Genomic DNA, 17,017 nt, shown 5'->3' on the forward strand with positions numbered 1-17,017 from the left:
CTCAAACAGGGATTTTCTGTTGCAACGGGATAAAGCTGAGGGAAAGCCCTTTTTTTCAGAAAAGACAAAGAACAGCCAAGTCAGCTCATTTTGTGTTTTTGCAACCCCGGGGCTGTCAGCAGAGTACCTTAACCAGCCTCTAAACTCACAGGAAATTAAAACCCAGGCAAAACCCAATGAAGCCAGACACCCAATATAAACGGCAATATCTTCATCCAACAATTTACATCACTTACTGTCTCCTCCAATGTCCCGGGGTTCAGCTGACAGCCTGCACGCTTTTCTTGCGTTCCACTACTAAATCTGGAAGCTGTCAAAGGCGTTTTGCTGGGGAAAGACTCCTTCTTCAAGCACTTTGAGATGCCCCTCCCGCTTATTGGGGGTGGCTGTGCATGCAAAAGGCGGTTAGGGACACTGGTTAGTAAGCAGCATTGGTGGCAGGTGGATGGTTGGGCTGGATGATCTTAGAGGTCTTTTCCAATCTTAATGATTCTACAGTTATCTTCCTGCTAAACATCCCTCTTTACGCTGCTTTGAGCTGGGTGACCCTTTTGAACTTTGAGCCTCATCTTCCTGCCCCCATAAGTGTTTCTCCTATGAGCTTCATCATCCAATGGATGGGAAAAAATCACTGTTTGCCTCCCCCTTGGGCATGGTAAAGATAGCAACGCTACTCCTGCTGCTCAGGCACTGATAGAGCAGAGAGAAAATCCAGTCCTGTGCAAAGGAATTTCAGCGATTAATTGATTTTTATTCGAGTTGATTTTGCAGTGACCTATGCAGAGCCTGATTTCTTTCACTGGGGGTTGGTCGGTGAAGAAGCGAGCCATAAGGCAGCAGATTCCATCAATCTGGTGCTGCGGGTTGCGTTGGTTTGGAAGCTGTGACCCCCAGGGACGATGCTGGGGTGTTTGCACGAGGCAGGCTCAAAATGAGGGGAGATCCTGCGGTTTTGAGGGGTGGGCGCGGTGAGGCTGGGATGGAGGGAACAGCCTCCCCCCATCCCCACACCGACCCACACACTCACAACTCGCAGCTCCGCCCCGCATCCAGCTCTCATCCATCCCCTCCCATCTCCCTGCAGCCCCGCCCTGGGGCCGGACCGGGGCGGGCTCAGCCGGGCGGTGGGTGCCGGGTGGGGGGGTCGGGCGGCGGCATCGCGGTGCCGGAGCTGCGAGCGGTCGGCGAGGCGGAACCGAGCCCAGCCCGGCACCGCCGCGATGCCCTCCGGACCCCCCCATGCAACAGCCGCTGGTTCGGGGCACCGGTGAGCCCTCTGGGGCTGCCCTTCTCCCCCTTCCCCCCCGCGGACGCTATGCGGACCATGAGCCCCTTGCCCCTCTTTTTACTGCTGCTTTGGGATCTCCTGGACCTGGCACTGGGTGAGTTCCGTCACCCCCCTCCCTTGCCGCTCCTCCCCCCTCCCTCGGGACCAGCCCTGTGCCCTGACCCCAGATAACGGGAAGATGCTCTGCTGCCAGTGTGTGGGGGCACTGGGCTCTGCGCCCCCCCCCCCCCGCGGCTTGGGAAAGACAGTCTGTAATGGGGAGATGGTTCTAGACCTGGTAATAGGACGGAGGTTTTGGATCTGGGAATAGGGCATAATCAGTAGGGCAGTGGTATTGTACTTAATAATAGCGTGCCCAGGAATGGGGGACCCAATAATCGGGCAGTGGTTTTGGATCTGGTAATAAGGCACTGTGTAATAGGGCAGTGGTTTTGGATCTGGTGATAGGGAGCCTGGTCATAGGGCATCAGTTTAGGTGCTCAGATTAGAGCACCTGTTAATAGATCTTTAGTTTTGGACCTGATAATAGGGCAGTGATTTTGGATCAGGGTATAGAGCACCCAGTAACAGGGTAGTGGTTTTGGACCTGGTAATAGAGCACCTGGTAATAGGAGAAATCACTAATATAAATGAATTTGCATTTGGTAATGGCATATCAGATACGGACCTGTTAATAGGATGTCTGCTAATAGGATGCTGGATTTGAACCTGTTAATAGGGCACTTGTTAACTGAATGCTAGGTTTGCATCTGTTAATAAGGCAGTTGCAAGCAGAGCACCTAGTTTGGACTCGATAATAGGGGAATTCAGTAATAGGGCAACCCATTTGGATCCAGTAACAGGGCATCTGTTAACAGGGTACCAGTTTTGGACCTGGTATTAAGTCACTCATTAGTAGGATACTTGGCTTGGACCAGGTAATAAATGAACCATCTGATAGGGCAATAGGTTTGGCCCCTTTAATAGGGTACAAAATTTGGACCTGCTAATAAGGCAGATATTAATAGGACACCGTTTTTAGACCCATTAGTAGGGCACTTGCAAATAGAACACCCAGTTTTTACCTTTTAATGGGTTCCCTCCAACAGGACATTGTTTTTGAACCATTAATGGGGTGCTAACATTGTCCTCGTTAATATGGCACCCGCTAGTAGGATGTGCAGGAGTACCCCATAGCCCATGCCCAATATAGTGCGTCAAAGCCCTGCCTGCTCAGCTTCGAGTGGTGGGAGGTGAGTGGCGCTGATTGTGCAACTGTTGGGATTTTGCTATTTCTAACACACTTTTTCCTTCACGGAGCGCAGCAGTCAGCTGCTGCAGGGCACAGGGAGGGGGAGCGGTGGCTGCGCTCTGTAGGATTGGCACAAAGGCACCAATTCTTCCCCAGTTTGAGGCGAAGTACCCAATATTATCCTTTGGGGATAGCACAGATCCATCTGCATGGAGCCGAGTTCCTCTTTTAACATGCTCTTCTGCTGATGATTGATAAGAGTGGGGATGGGTAAGGCTGTGTTTGTGGCATGTGTTTGGGGTCCAAGTGTTTTTTCCTGTGAGTCAGTGTGGGGCTGTGGGGTGAGAAGTGATATGATAGGATCTGATCATGGATCTGAGTTAGTGCTGCGACAAGCTCAGCGTTCAGCTCATAAAGCCCTACTGAAACTTCTGTGTGTTCCCATATCCTGAGGTTGAGCTGCTTGAAGCATTTCCTCAGCACTGTCCCAAAACCCAGCAGATTCCAAGCAAAAAAGAAAGATGTCATTGCAAAAAGCCCATCCCAATGCTCTGGCAGTGGATGGCAGCACCCGAGGTTCAACATTGGGCAGATGGCTTTTCCTTGGCTGAGAACGTTCTTGGCCTGGGGATGCTGCACCCAGGGATCTCCAGCCTTGTTCTTGCCAGGGATGCAGCAGGATCCATCCCTAGGAAGGGGATGCAAGGTCCCATTGCTTTTTCCCCCACAGCGCCTCTCTGAAGTGGTTAATCTATTATTTATTTATTTTTCTTTATGTGCACTGTCTGTAATGCACGGTGCATGCTCTGTGTTGTCCCTGCGATTTCCCTGATTGCTGCCCCATCTCTGGGAGTGTGACTGAGCATCCTATCAGCAGCACTCCCACTCAAGCATAGCATCCCTAGGAGCATCTGTGAGTGTATTTTGGGGCTTTCCATCCATCACCTCTGAATGAAAAGCCCTTTTATTCCCTCAAACGATGCTCCCTGCTTTCTGAATGTGTGGTAGGCCAGCTGCATCCTTCCCAATACAGCTTTTCCCATTAAAACAAGCTTAATCTCTCCCCTTGGCTGGGAAAAGCAGCCTGGGCATGGCTCAGTGGGCTGAGAGAGCATCAAAATAGAAAAATGAGGGCATGTGCAGGAGGTGAGCGGTCAGACGGTGGCTGGCAATTGCCCCATAGCCTCTAGGTGGTGGTTTTTGGACAGGCACAGAGTCTCATCTGCACGCAGCCTGATGGCTCCTTGGCAGCTCCAAGCAGTTTGCTGGCAGACTGCTCAAACTCACTGCCTGAAATACGCTCCTATCACATGCTCATCAGGTTTCTTCTAATGGGCAGGGAAAATCAGAGCTGCGTTTTGCAATCATGAAAGGAGAGTTAAATGTGTTGAAGTCTGATACTGGTGAGATATTGATATAGCCATCATCTTAGTGGGTTTCGGGTAGAAAAGGAGAAAATTCAGTGCTCAGGTGTCTGGGAGTTTGCAGTGCAGAGAGAGGAGGAGGAGCATCCCTGCACCACGTGCAGCACAGCCTGCTCTAATTCACCTACGAGCGCACAGCACTGACCTGGAAAAGCAGGACACGTTCTGTCAGCCTTCCTGCTCCTGTTTTCCCATCTCGTATTCAGCTCAGGGTCACCTCCTTTTTATCCCTTTACTCCCTATTTCCATGAATTTCTGCTTCCTGCAGAGCCTCGTGCCGCCCGACTAAATCCATAAAGCCCTTCTGACAATCCTCCGTGCCGCACTAATTGCTCTTCCCCTCTCCCAGTTAGGCCAATTTTGCTACTCCCTTCTCTCTCTCCACCAGCTGCGTTTTGCAGCTCTTTAGAGCTGCCAGCTTTAGTCCAGAGTGTTCCTACAAAGCAAGCTTCCTCCCCTCACCCTGCACCTTCCCAAGTTAATAAGCAGCTTTGGGGCACAGAGTTATTCCATGCTTGATTTTCCTGCAAAACCCCCATGTTCTAAATCCTATTTCTGTGTTCCTGCAGGTGCTAGAGCTCCGTTTTGGGGCAAATCCCTCAAATTCCCCATTCCTTGCTGCAACAAGCAAGTTCTTAGTGTTGATGGAGGGTTTTTAGAGTTAGGGTACTGGGTAGGCTGCGGTTGGACTTGATGATCTTCAAGGTCTTTTCCAACCTGGGGAATTCTATGGTTCTATGATAGTGCTGCAGCATTTAACTTTAGGTCTGGCCAATTTCCTCTTTTTTTTTTTTTTTTTAACCAAATTTTGGCTTCTCTAGACTTACAAAGGTCACAGAGTCAGACTGTGTGTGTGTGTGTGTGTGTGTGTTGCATGTCCTGGTTTTGCTTTCAAGACCCATGAGGTGAGTAGCCCTTGCTGTATGCAAGGTGCCAAATCCTATCTGCAGTGTGGTAAATGATCTTACGTGCTGCATGCTAAACGCTATATATATATATAATCATAGGATCATTAAGGTTGGTCATTTAGTCCAACCGTCAACCCATTTCCACTAGTAATGTCCCTCATTGCACAACATACCCTGTTCTGTATGCAACATGCAAATGCTATATGCAATGCGCTGTATGCTGTATCCACTGCAGCCTTCCTGCATGCAACACGGGCTGTCTCTCGTACCTTCAGGCCCTTGCAGAAGTCTTCAGGTTGCATCCAGGCTTCAGCAGCATGCAGGTGCTATTCAGTTCCTGCACTGATGCAGTGGGTTTTTATGAAGCATCTGATATGCACAGGGAGGACAGGCATCGCTTGGCGCCTACTGTTGTTTTACTTACTGCTTTGGTTCACCGCCCCATTTGCTTGATTTCATTGACTGCAAGTCGGTGGTTGGGGAAAAGTCCATTGAAGGAGCCCCCAAACCCTGTGGATTTTTTTGTTGTTGTTGTTTTGTTTTGTTTTGGAAAACTTCCCAGCCTGTAAATCAGCCTGCACAGAGCTAGAGCGGGGAGGATGCAGCTGATGCGCTGTTTGCTCCCTGCCAAGCTGCTCTCTTTGCCCTTTTGTTTGCTTGCTGCTGAGGCACTTGGTGTACTGATGGACTTGTTTGTAACTAATGGCTGGTGCTCACATTATCTCTCTGGCATTATCTCCTTCCCTCTTTTTCCCCCATCTCCTTCCTAAAATAAACAGTCAATCACAGCTTGTTTTCAGTGCAGGGCTCCTACCCACTTTGGGATGGATTCATGGTGCAAGTGCCAAGGGCAGGCAGACTCTTAGCTAAGTGCAGGACCGTGACCCACATCCAACTGTGCAGTCACCATCACTGCCAGCTCTATATTTTCCATGGCACGAAGCCTATAATAAACAGAGGTTTGGGTACCATGCAACACTAAATGCCAGAGAAAAGAAGCAGAAATGGGTAAATGAATAACCCCCTGTTAGCAGGATCCTGACAGCCCCATGGCTGTTCATCCATCTGTCCATCCATCCATAGAATCGTGGAATGGCTTGGGTTGGAAGTTCCTACCCCTCTGCCACAGGCAGGGCCACCAACCTCCAGACCTGGTACCAGAGCAGGCTGCGCAGTGTCCCATCCATCCTGGTCTTAAGCACCTCCAGGGACAGAGCAGCCACAGTCTCTCTGGGTAGCCTGTTCCAGCACCTCACCACTCTCTGTAGAGAACTCTTGTAAAGCTCTTGGCTGGATCCACAGCAAAGCCGAGGGACTTCTGGCTACCCTCTGCTCCCAGGAGGCTTGGGGAACATCGAGATAAAGATGCATTTCCCATCAGAAAGATGCTGTGAGCAAGAGGCCCTTCCCAGGACCACACATTTTCTCTGTTCTGCTGCCGGGAGCAAATCTCCATCTGCAAAACCCTTTTTAGTTGAAAGACAGCATCCCGGAGGGCCAGAGTAGGGATTTTGCTCCTCTCTGCCCAAACCTCTGTATAATTTCCTTTTATATAATGCCTTCAACAATGTACTTCAGAAAGGAGGGTGAAGGGATTAGCAGCTGTTATTCCAGCCCCACTCCACCTCCCTGTGCTTGCAGATAAATCCTGTGGCTACATCCTGTCTGCCCAGGCTGGGAAAATAGGAGCTGGAGCTTCCTCTGCTGTGATGCACCCACTTTGCATTTACACTGATATATTTCTTTGCAAAATGATTGGAGGAACTTCAGTGGCAGGGATAGCAGGAGTGAGCTGGGAATGCCCCTTGATGGGGGTTTGCTTTTTCCTGTAAGACCAAAGAGATGCTTTGTGTGTGGGACCAAAGTGACTGTAGGGATGTGAGGGGATTGGAAATATGGCGGTGGTACTCCTGTTGGCTCCTGGGTGTGCTGCCATCATTGGAAATGCTTTTGGGGGGGATGGATTGCGTGGATAATGTGGAATTTGCTGGTGGAGAGGTTGCTTTCTGTATTACAAAGGCTGATCCCCAAAAGGAGGTTGGATCTTGCTGCTGGCAATACTTGAAAAGAGGAAAATGATGGAAAGGAAAATGGCTCTGGAAGCTGCTGGCTCTCTGCAGGGTGGGCTACAAATGCAGGAGAGGTGGGGGGGGGGGGGAAAGGCTTCACCTTATCAGGTATCACCCAAAGCATTGGAATTGCTATGATTTAGAGGTGTGTTGGGGAGGCTGTTTTGCTCCATGCTGGATGACCAACAGCCTGGATGAGATTGAGCAGATACAACTGTTCCATTACAGCTTATATGCACGTAGAGATGAAATATTTTCATGAGCGCTAGCAGAGGTGGCTCTTTTAAAGCTATATTTACAGCTCATTGTGCTATTATTGCTGGGATTGGCTTTTTTTTTTTTTTTTTTTTTTTTCCTGTCTTTTTAAGGAAATCTTAGGAAAGATTTGATGTATGCAAGCTGGCTGGAGGTGGCTGGGTTTCCTTCTGATGGAGAGAATTTACTCTGCTGTAATTATAGCAGCAGTGTGGGAACACAGCGGAGCTGAAGGAAGCCTGGTTGCCAAATTTAAGCCTTCTGTTTGCAGAAATGTATCTTGGTTTTTGTTGTTGTTGTTGTTTTTGGCAACAGGAAAACACATCTGGGTGACTTTGGGGTAGGTAGGAGATGGTTTTGCAGGGGCAGGATTTGATCGCTGGGACAGGAGAGCTGCCCATGTTCTGCGATTTCCCATTGCAGTGGAGCTGCATTCTGTCGTGTGTTTGTCCAGACCCCCCCTCTTCTACCCTCTGATCTGCTAAAAGCTTCCTACAGTGGGAAAACAACCTGACTCTTTAAAATTTCAAATGCTTATTTAAACAATGTTATCTCTCTTGGAAGGGAGAGAGTATATTGAATGGTTATATTAGTGCTTGGTGTAGGACAAAGGAGATGCAGAGAGATTTTTAACATGAGGATGTTAATCACTTGTGCCACATTGCCTGGGAGGTGTGGATGTATAGATCTGTATATGGAATATGTGCAGCACTCCTGTGAGGATGAGGGTGGGAGAAGCAGGGGGCAAGAGGCAGCCAGGCAAGAGCTGAGCATCCCTTTTTGTTCGCTTATTTCCACTCTGAATGCTGGCTGGCTAGAGCCTCAAAAGGTGCAGGAGAATGGGGATGCTGTGGCTATACAGGACCTGTATGGGATATAGCATAAAGGGCCGTGTGGTGCTATATTTCACCTTTTTCTACTCAAAAGCTGGCTGGATGGTACCCCAAAAGGTGTGGCAGGATGGAGATGCTCTGGTTGTAAGGGATATGTAGGAGATATAGCATAGATGGCTAGATAGGGCTGATAGCATGATAGATAGTATGAACAGCCTGAGCTCCTTCTGCCCCTCGACAGGGCTGGGATGGGAAGGAGAGCGTTTACAGCTTGTAAATGGGCTGCTTCACAAATCGTGCTGTCCTCTCCCTGCTGGCAGGCTGTGAGGAAATCCTACCGCATTACGGAGCCTCTATTACCCGCCCTCATGGGAGCACTGAATTAAAGGAAATATTTTATGATCCTACGCTTCGTTATGTTTTATTAAAAGCAGAGCATCAGCCTCCCCTGCCACATTCATCAGATCACTGGCTCTGTTGGTTTTTCCCCCTCCTGTCCCGAGCTCTTGCTGCTGTTGCGGTTGTTTCTGATGTCACTGGTTTGTGCTCTCCCAGCAGAGGCAGTGTGGGGAAAATGGGACAGTTGAGGTTTTTTTGGGATGCCCCATTTCCAAACAGGCTTGGGGACATGGAGTCACGATGCAGAAATAAGGCAGTTGGGTTTTTTTGGGGGATGTCCCATTTCCAACTGGCTTGGGAGTGCAGAGTCGTGATGCAGGAATAGGGATGGATGCAGAAATAGGGATGGATGTGGGAAAGTGGAGAAAAATGAACAAAGATGGTGGGGGCCTGTGGATGGGGACCAGTACGTCCTCATGAGCCTTTGGGATACCCCGGGAGAAAAGGAGCTTGGAAAACCCAGCTCTGCTCTATCTCAGTGCAATCAAACTCATGCTGGGAGGGCTAACGGGATGTCACAATTTTGGGGGGAAAAAAACCAACAAAATGCACAGAGCTACTTGGGGCATCCTGTTTCCTTCTGCTCTGCTATCAGTCTTGCGGATTGACGGCAAAAAGCCGGCCAAATAATGATAGTCAGGCATATCTGGAAGCAGTCAGGAGACAGAAAGGTATTAATTAGCAGTTATTTCTCAACGGAGCAGAGATGGATAGGGATTAAGGTAACAGCCATGTGCGTTCTCTCCACAGCAGCAGCAACATAACGGTAAATCAGGGTTATGAATCAGTGCTGTAAGAGGGTGATATGTTTTAATCTTATTAGCGGCAAAGCATTACTGGGAGAGCAAAGGGATTATTAATCACGGAGTGTAAATTGGGGAGAAGAGAGTGGCTTCAAATTAGCAATCTGGCTTTGCGTGGCAGGCGTTGGAGATGGAGAAGAAAAGAGGCAGATAGAGGATGGGTGAATGGGAGGATGCCAGGGGATGTGCGCCGAGCTCAGGCTGTCAGGATTGAGATAAAGCAGCCCAGCTCAAGGTAAAGGGTTGGAGCATTGCTGTTCCTTGTACTGGTGTTGGGTCTGGGATGTCGAGGTCAGCCCCTGAGCAGGAAGGTGGTAGGAAAAGAGGTTGGTTGTGTGGGGCTGGGCAGGGGGCTGAAGGGATTTCCTGGGTTATGTATGTAAAATCCAGTACATGCAGGTATCCATCCTACCCAGCCCCATTCACTCTACATCTCTCTGTCCTTCTGTCCAAACCTCTACCCCTTTCTCTGCTCCTCCATACCCACATCCCCCTCTCCATTCTTCATTCCTCTCTTCATTCTTCCTTTCATTCCTCTCTCCACCCACTGGCACTTTTAACATGGTGGGAAACCCATGGGCAGCACCCAGACCCAAATCCTCATCCTTGCTCTTAAGGAAAATTAGTTTTTATTTTCCCCTTCTGTCCACCCCAGTCTTGTATTTCTCTAAGCTAAAGCTGGAGGAGTGGAAGGTTTTATGGAGTGGTGTTTCAGATGTCACCATTCAATATTGCACTTATTTTTTCTGAGGAATAGTGCTGGTCTCTAATGATCCCTTGCTGGTTCTCACGTTTCGCTCATCTTTTGCTACATCTCAGGTGTTTCTGTAGAATGGTGGATCTTGCTCTCCCCCTTGCAAGTGGGGGAAACTGAGGCACAGGTGGGACTTGCTCCAAATGTACACTTGACACAGCTTCCAGCTCCACTAATTAACACATGCGAGGATTATGCTCAAGCCTAGATTAACGAAGTGAGCTATGGTTTCAAATAATTGGCTCCTGGTGTGGTAATCCTCACCCTGATGTGATGTGGGGCAGAGACCTTCTGCTTCTGCAGGAGCAACCCTCATTTGCACAAAAATAGGGATAAGGCTCCACTGGGGATGCAGCAAATTTCTTCCTAAGTTTCAGCATCTTCATGCAAGTGTATCAGCTTCAGTGTGAGGCTCTAACACTGCATCCAGGTGTTGCTCACATATTGGAAAAACACCGTGGTGCAAGCAAGCTGCTTTTGGTTTGGAGGAATCTACCTTAAATTGCTCATTTGTGGTTTCTCAAACAGTGTGAATGGCACGTTGCTCCACAAGCAATCAGCTCCAATTTGCATATATGCATCCATGCAAATGAAGAGTGTGATCTCCATTTAAAAATCAGGGCATCTGGAGCCCTGGCTGACCCATGAGTGCTTTAGGTTTCAGTTTTGGCAGTGGCAGAGCCGTTGCTTGAAATCAGTGGGCTGCCTGTGTTTTTTTGGGGGGGAAGGGCTTTGGGCTCTCTCAGGCTCTGTTTCTCTCTTTTCCTGGCTCAGATGCTATTTAGGACTCTGAAAACTCATCAAAGCACCCATAGTAGCCAAATCCCCTCTAAATGGGGATAAAGGAACGAGAGAAACGAGCAATGTCTAATCCTTCCAAAAGCCCAGAACCAATGACCCACCACAAGTCACAGCCACTGATTCCAGCATCATTCCAGCTGTGATGAACCACTTCAGTGCTGCACTAAGACGAGATATTTTAGTAGCAAATCAGTAGGATGAAGATGCAGTGGTAAAGCGTGCCCCTTCCACCCCAGCATCATTAGGAGATGAAGGCATGCATCGTTTGCTGGCAGCTTTAGGGCAATGTACTGAGCACGCAGGGGGAGCAATGATAAATAAAATGTTAGTGTGCTGGAGTAAATGCTGCTAAACATACTTCACGTCTGCGCAGCTGTGAGAGATAAATATTCTGTCTATAATTTATGGGCACGGCTTTCTAGACTGTGCAGGGGGGTCTGGTAGTAGCTAATAAAATGCGTTGAGAAGACTTACCATTGCAGCAAACGCAGCCCTGTTTGGAATTTGCGTGGAGGGGAAGACCCATCTTCTTCATATTGCTTGATCTCTTTTGAGTATGATTTATGGGTTTGGGGGCTCAGCAGGTATTTCCAAGTGGTTTTGGTTGATTATCTGCTCTTTCTCTATGGGTATGCATGCAGAAAAACTGCTCGTTTATGAGTAATGTCAGGCTGTATCATCACAGCTGGTTCTTGTCTTCAGCTTTGAGGATATTGAAGTGTTTCCTAAATGGTTGATATTTCCCATTCGTTTGAATATGATAACCCCAAAGTCTTGCTGCTCCCGCTTATCCCCTGCCTGTTTCTCTCTTCCAAGCCTTATTCTTTCATGTTTTCACTCCCAACATTAGAACTTTTTCCACTATCTGGAACATCTCTCATTCTGTAATGGGTACATTTGTCTTTGCTGTCATTTTCCTCTTTCCAAGGACGCTGTGTTGAGGTGGGCGGGAGGTGGCCCTTGGCTTTATGACTGCAGGATTTCTACCATCTATGTCATGCTTTGGAGTTTCTCTCCGACCAAGTGCCTAATTTTATCCAGGGATCTTCTAAGCACCAACATGAATCATACAAGGTTATCTTGGGTGTTGTAACAAGGTGTGGACTTGCTCCAGAGAAATGCCACAGCCATTTTACCAAACTTCCTCAAAGCTTTCGTTTTCTTTTTTTCCTCTTTGTTTTGTTGCTGTCACACTCTGGGTTGCGTTGCACAAGCTGACCATGCATTGCACTGTCTATGGAGTTAAACAAACAACAAAGCTTACTCACAGGAATGACCAATTTCCCGAGGCTTTCACACAAACATCTTGCTTGACGGAGATGTACTACAAGCACTAACTCGATGCCAGGAGTGAAAGGAGCTTTCTCATATTGTGCTCCGGTGAGCTGGAACAGCGCTGCTGTCAAGCCTTGGCTGGAAAAGGCATGACAGAAGATGTTAAAACGGGTTTTGTTTGCCATGCATGAGGTGTGTAGCTGCTTGGATGGCTCTGTCCTGTTGCAAATTTGTTTGTTGGTGACACACTGGAGGTGACAATAGGCTTGTGCAAAGCAGGCCTTTGCATTTGTTTTATTAACTTGTGCTTGGTGATGGATGGTCTGTTGGCATAATTCTTTGAGAAGCCCTTGTGTGATGTGTAGTGTTGGAGAAGCACTGCAGGGATGTTTGGGTACCGTGGCACAGCATGACATTAGGCTCTAGTTGGGGAGGGATTTTAGTTGGCTGGGGTATTTTGGGGGGAAGGAAGCCCAGGATTTAAGAAAGAAAGAAAGCAAAAAAGCCGTGGGTGGTGTTCAGGAGTCCCATCTCAGTTGAGTTTGTGAAACTGTTGGAAGTTGATGTTGGAGTTTGGCCTTATGCGCCAGTTGGACTGTGACACTGTGATAAAACCTGACTGGCAAGGCTTAAAAAGAGGACGCTGGTTTGTAGAGTTTGCAAAGATTTTTATCACAAAATCTGAATTGAAGCGGACCCCTTAGGACCTGTATGTCTCCAGCAGCTGTACTGAAGGGTCCCTCTGAACTAATGGTGTCAGTGTCCTGCTTTTAGTGGTTTTCTCAGTTAATCTTGATTTAAAAGGGTCAAAAGGCCAAACCAGCCACGCTCAATCAATTATTGATTAAAATTATTGATTAAAATGACAAAGAGCTAGCAAGACATGTGACACTTCCATAAGATGGAGGTAGCTTGTTGTAGGCTTCGGTGTGCCTATTGCAACCTATTTCATTGGAGAAAATATACTATGTATTCTATATGTCTTTTCCCTGCAATTCCATAGGATTTAGGTGCTGGTGTGGTCTAGCAGCCCCCATGCAGTATAATTAGAGATACAGCTGCAAAGTGCTTCCTCCCTCTTATGCAAATGGCTGAGGTAAGAGGCATCTAATTAAATGTTTGTACTTAATACGCCACGGTGTATAGGAAGATGAATTTTAATTACTGGCTCTTTAATTGTTTGGTCGGCCTGTTCATATCCTATTTACACAGCATTAATACAATTTGCTCTCTGCCAGCAGGGCTCTTCCTCACAGTGGGAGCGAGATTCTCCTTCTGCTCCAGGTGTCCCAGTGACGCTGGCTCTTATGGCTTTATTGCATGAATAGAAAAAGAAATACAGCATGAAGAATGAGCAAAAAAATGGTAACATCCAGCACAAATTTTGGGTGGTTTTTGGGGGCATTCTGTCCTGTTGATACTCAGCTTTTGGTTTTCTGTAAGGAAAAAGTGAGAAATCAAGCAAAACTCATGCGCCTTTATGCCTTTAAGAACAGAAAGGGGCTCCCCTCACCTTCTTCCTTTGCAAAAGGACCATCTCCTTTGGACGCCTAACACTGCCTCTGTCTGTCACATCTGATTTCACTTGTGAATGTTAAACCTGTATTAAAATACTTTTTTCCTCCATTTTGGAGGGAGAAAGAAACCAACAAAAACCAAACAGCAGTGCAGCAGCTTGACAGGAGAAAAGGCTCCAGATTTAGCAAAATGTGGCCACTTTGTGTTGGGGCTTCTCGCCCCTTGCAGCCCTCCTGGGTTAGTAGGAGAGGCAGCAGCCGATTATAATTGTAAATTGCCTGGGAAGATCATAAATAAGGCATTGCTGGAGCCAGGGATATAGCCAGGGAGAGAGGGAAAAAGTAATTTGCTGTGCTCACAGGAATGGGGGCAACTGCTGGTATTTAATCTTTAATGAACAAGATGTTGCCAAGTGCTCCCAGTCACAACACGTTTGCTTAATGTTCCTCAGCCCTAGAGTTTGACATCTGTGGCCACAGAGCCACACCTTCAGCCTCACCTTGCACCCCGATTACCTCCAATGCGCCTCCCATTATCTTCCTCCCTTCTGTTGGGGAATGCAATTGTTTGGAATCATTAAGGTTAGATAAGACTGCAAAGTTCATTAAGTCCAACCATCAACCCATCTCCACCGTGTCTACTAACCGTATCCCTCATAGTTATAGCATCCCAAGTGATGCTAGATTCTCTTTTTCAAGGGGCAGAGTGCCTCCTCCACCAGCAAAATCTTGAAGTCCTTTCAAACCCTGTGCAAAGTGGAGCTGTGCACCTGGAGGATTTCCCTGTGCTTGCTGTTAGATGCCAGCAGAAGAAACCCTGGAGGGCAGAACTGCAGAGGAAAATGAAAAGGCAGAGAGAGCAGGAGCCAGCTGGGCTGGCCTCATGTTAAAGGTCAGCAAGAGGAGAGGAGAGGGAGACAAAAGACTGGAAGACACAAGAAAGGCCAAGCCTTGAATGGAGGAAGGGAGATATCAGAGCCAGAGAGAGCAGGAGGAAGGAAAAAGGGGAGAAATGACACAAAGCGCCCATTGGGTTGCTTTTCCTGAATGTTTTTTGAGAACCTAGGGACAGGAGGTGGTGAAAGAGATAGAGAGAATTATGTATGAGCTCTGCTAGTCACAGGCTGATTGAAGTGGGGATGCGTTCATATCATCCATGTGGGCACCTGGAGGATGTCCCTGCTTGGCTGCCCGTTCTGACCCAGCACCAGAAACAGCATCGCCACTCCAAAATGGCCACCCCGATAGGCACAGAAGGGACAGGCTGAAATGTGGGGTCATGTCCCAGAGAGACAGAACCCACTGTTGGTTTGGCATTGGCTTCTTGGGGAGCACTGAGACTTGAGGGATCGGTAAGCATATGGGGAAGGCGATACCAATCAGTATCCATGGACTCACGTTTTCCTTGGATGTAACTTCAAAGTAACTGGGCACACAGTGACGGGTTTTCTTGACAGGGTGTGGAGCGCTGTGGGACACTGGAACGCACCAACATCCCTCAGCTTCTGCATGCATGTTGTTTGCACCGCCTCCCTGCAGCCATCCTGTAACTGAAAGCACGGAGAATGTTACAATGTGCTGCTTTTATTAATGTGTCACTCCCTATTTAAAAGGACATTTCACTTATCTCTCCCTTCCCCCTCTTTCATAATTTTTTTAAGTGGATGTCGCAAGAATTCCCACTGCTTGCTATCAATATAACCCCCCCCTTTTTTTTTTTTATTTTTTTATTTTTTTATTTTTTTTATTTGGGGGCCAAGTAGGTGCTTCTCCTTGCTTTGTGCTCTTTTCCTCTTTCACCGTTTTCCTTCTGCTTGGGTTTCGCTCTGAAATGGGCATCTGTTGCTGGTTGAACATGAGGAGTTCTGGCCCCTGTAGCGCTGATGCAAAAAATTGAGAGGTTGCAAAGAAATAAGAATGTTGATTTTGCAAAGTGCAAGACATCTCATAGCAATGTTCAGTTGTTTGTAAATAGTAAATGTCCACCTGGCACTACCAAGCCTGAATTATCTTCTCTGATACTTGGACATTTGGATGCAGTTGGTCCACCCGTGAAGGAGCAACTCAGCAGTGGCCCAGTTTGGATTTGAGGCTTGGTTTTGAGCAAAGGTAGATGTAGGAGCTGGGTGGCGAAAGCCTGTAGCTATTGGACTTTTGCAACATATAGAGGGGGGCAGCAAAAATAAATAAAAAAAAAATTGTTTTTTTTAAGCCATTTGGAAGCTGGAGATCAGAGATGTGTGTGCAGGGATTCAGATGGGGATGCTTTTGCTTTGCACTGCCATGCACGAGAGTGGGGCTGCAGCCAGTGCAGAGCACTATGCGGTGCATTTTCACCCTCTGTGCCTCAGCTTACCCATTGAAAAAAAGAACAAAACAACTACAGGGGCTGCATTCAAGCCACGCTGGGACTTCTGTATTTTAATAACTTGCAGGCACAAGGGAAAATACAATCTCAACTCTGTCACCTGTCACTCGTGCTGCTGCTGCCAGCCTCATTTAATTGGCTGCTTGATCCACACTGGGGACAGGAGGGAGATGAGATCTTGCCTGGGGGCTGCTCACATCTACTGGCAAGCAGAGCTGTGCCAGGCGCAGAGCATTGCTTTGGTGCTTGTTGCTTTCTGTGCCCAATCTTTTGCAAATGTCAAAAGTGGCAAAAATGGAGATACGCCCACGAAGAACCCGCGTGACCCCTGCATCATCCCTGCTCCTCTCCTGTCTCTGCCAACTCCAGCTGCTTCCTCTGCAAAGGAATCTCAGTTCCTCCACCACTCGGGGCTGTTTGCAAACCCACCCCTATTTGTTCTGCATTGCTTTCCCATCCGATGCAAGTAGCTGTTAGAACAAAATGGATTTTTCCAGTGGATTTTGGGGTGTGCTGTTTGGAAACAGTGCCAAATGGAATTCAGTAAGGGCTCAGATCTGCAGGGCTGTCAATCTGCAGCTGGAGGAGATACAGCAAACTCAAAATGAAAGGCGGTTGCCTGCCCTCTTGACCCCAGCTGTGTGCTCCTGCAATGGGTTTGCGGCAAAGGGAAGGAAGGGAGATGGGGAGAGGAAAAAAGGAGAAACAAGGCTGCAAGTTGCAACTGTGGATCCAGAATCCTGACTGGTCCTTGGGGTTGGGGTTTGTACACAGGTCAGCTCAAGCCTCCAGAGCTGGGTGAGATTTGGGTACCTGCAGGCAAGTTGGGTGATTTTGCAAAGAGAGAAAAACAGCAAAAGGGTTTTTCCTTACATAAATAATAACATAAATAATATTTAAAGGGTTTTCCTTTTTTTTTTTTTTTTCTTTTTTTTTTTTTTTTTTGTGCGTTTGGTGCATATGATGATGATATCCATGTATGTAGGATGGAATCAACTTGTAGTCTGTGAGCAGAGCCATAGAATGCCCCCAAAACCACTAGGAACAAATTTTTGGCATATTATCCAGCTCTCATGTCCCTTTTCTCCCCTC

At 47.7% G+C, this 17,017-nt stretch overlaps 1 protein-coding gene across 4 annotated transcripts in view; it reads left to right on the top strand.

Moving 5' to 3' along the window:
* The first annotated feature begins 1,102 nt into the window (after nt 1-1,102).
* Nucleotides 1,103-17,017, top strand: part of IGSF21 (immunoglobin superfamily member 21) — a 28,519-nt gene continuing 12,604 nt past the window's right edge. Inside the window, exon 1 of one of the 4 annotated variants that reach the window (XM_072354163.1) lies at nt 1,103-1,382. In XM_072354163.1, coding sequence (XP_072210264.1) covers nt 1,316-1,382 — 67 coding nt within the window. In that variant the 5' untranslated portion in view covers nt 1,103-1,315. Of the gene's footprint in view, nt 1,383-2,569; nt 2,790-11,979; nt 12,146-17,017 lie in introns of those variants that run through there. The other 3 variants (XM_072354162.1, XM_072354159.1, XM_072354160.1) reach the window with 3 other exon arrangements.

Source organism: Excalfactoria chinensis, chromosome 20 (genome assembly GCF_039878825.1).
Source record: "Excalfactoria chinensis isolate bCotChi1 chromosome 20, bCotChi1.hap2, whole genome shotgun sequence".
Lineage (NCBI taxonomy): Eukaryota > Metazoa > Chordata > Aves > Galliformes > Phasianidae > Excalfactoria > Excalfactoria chinensis.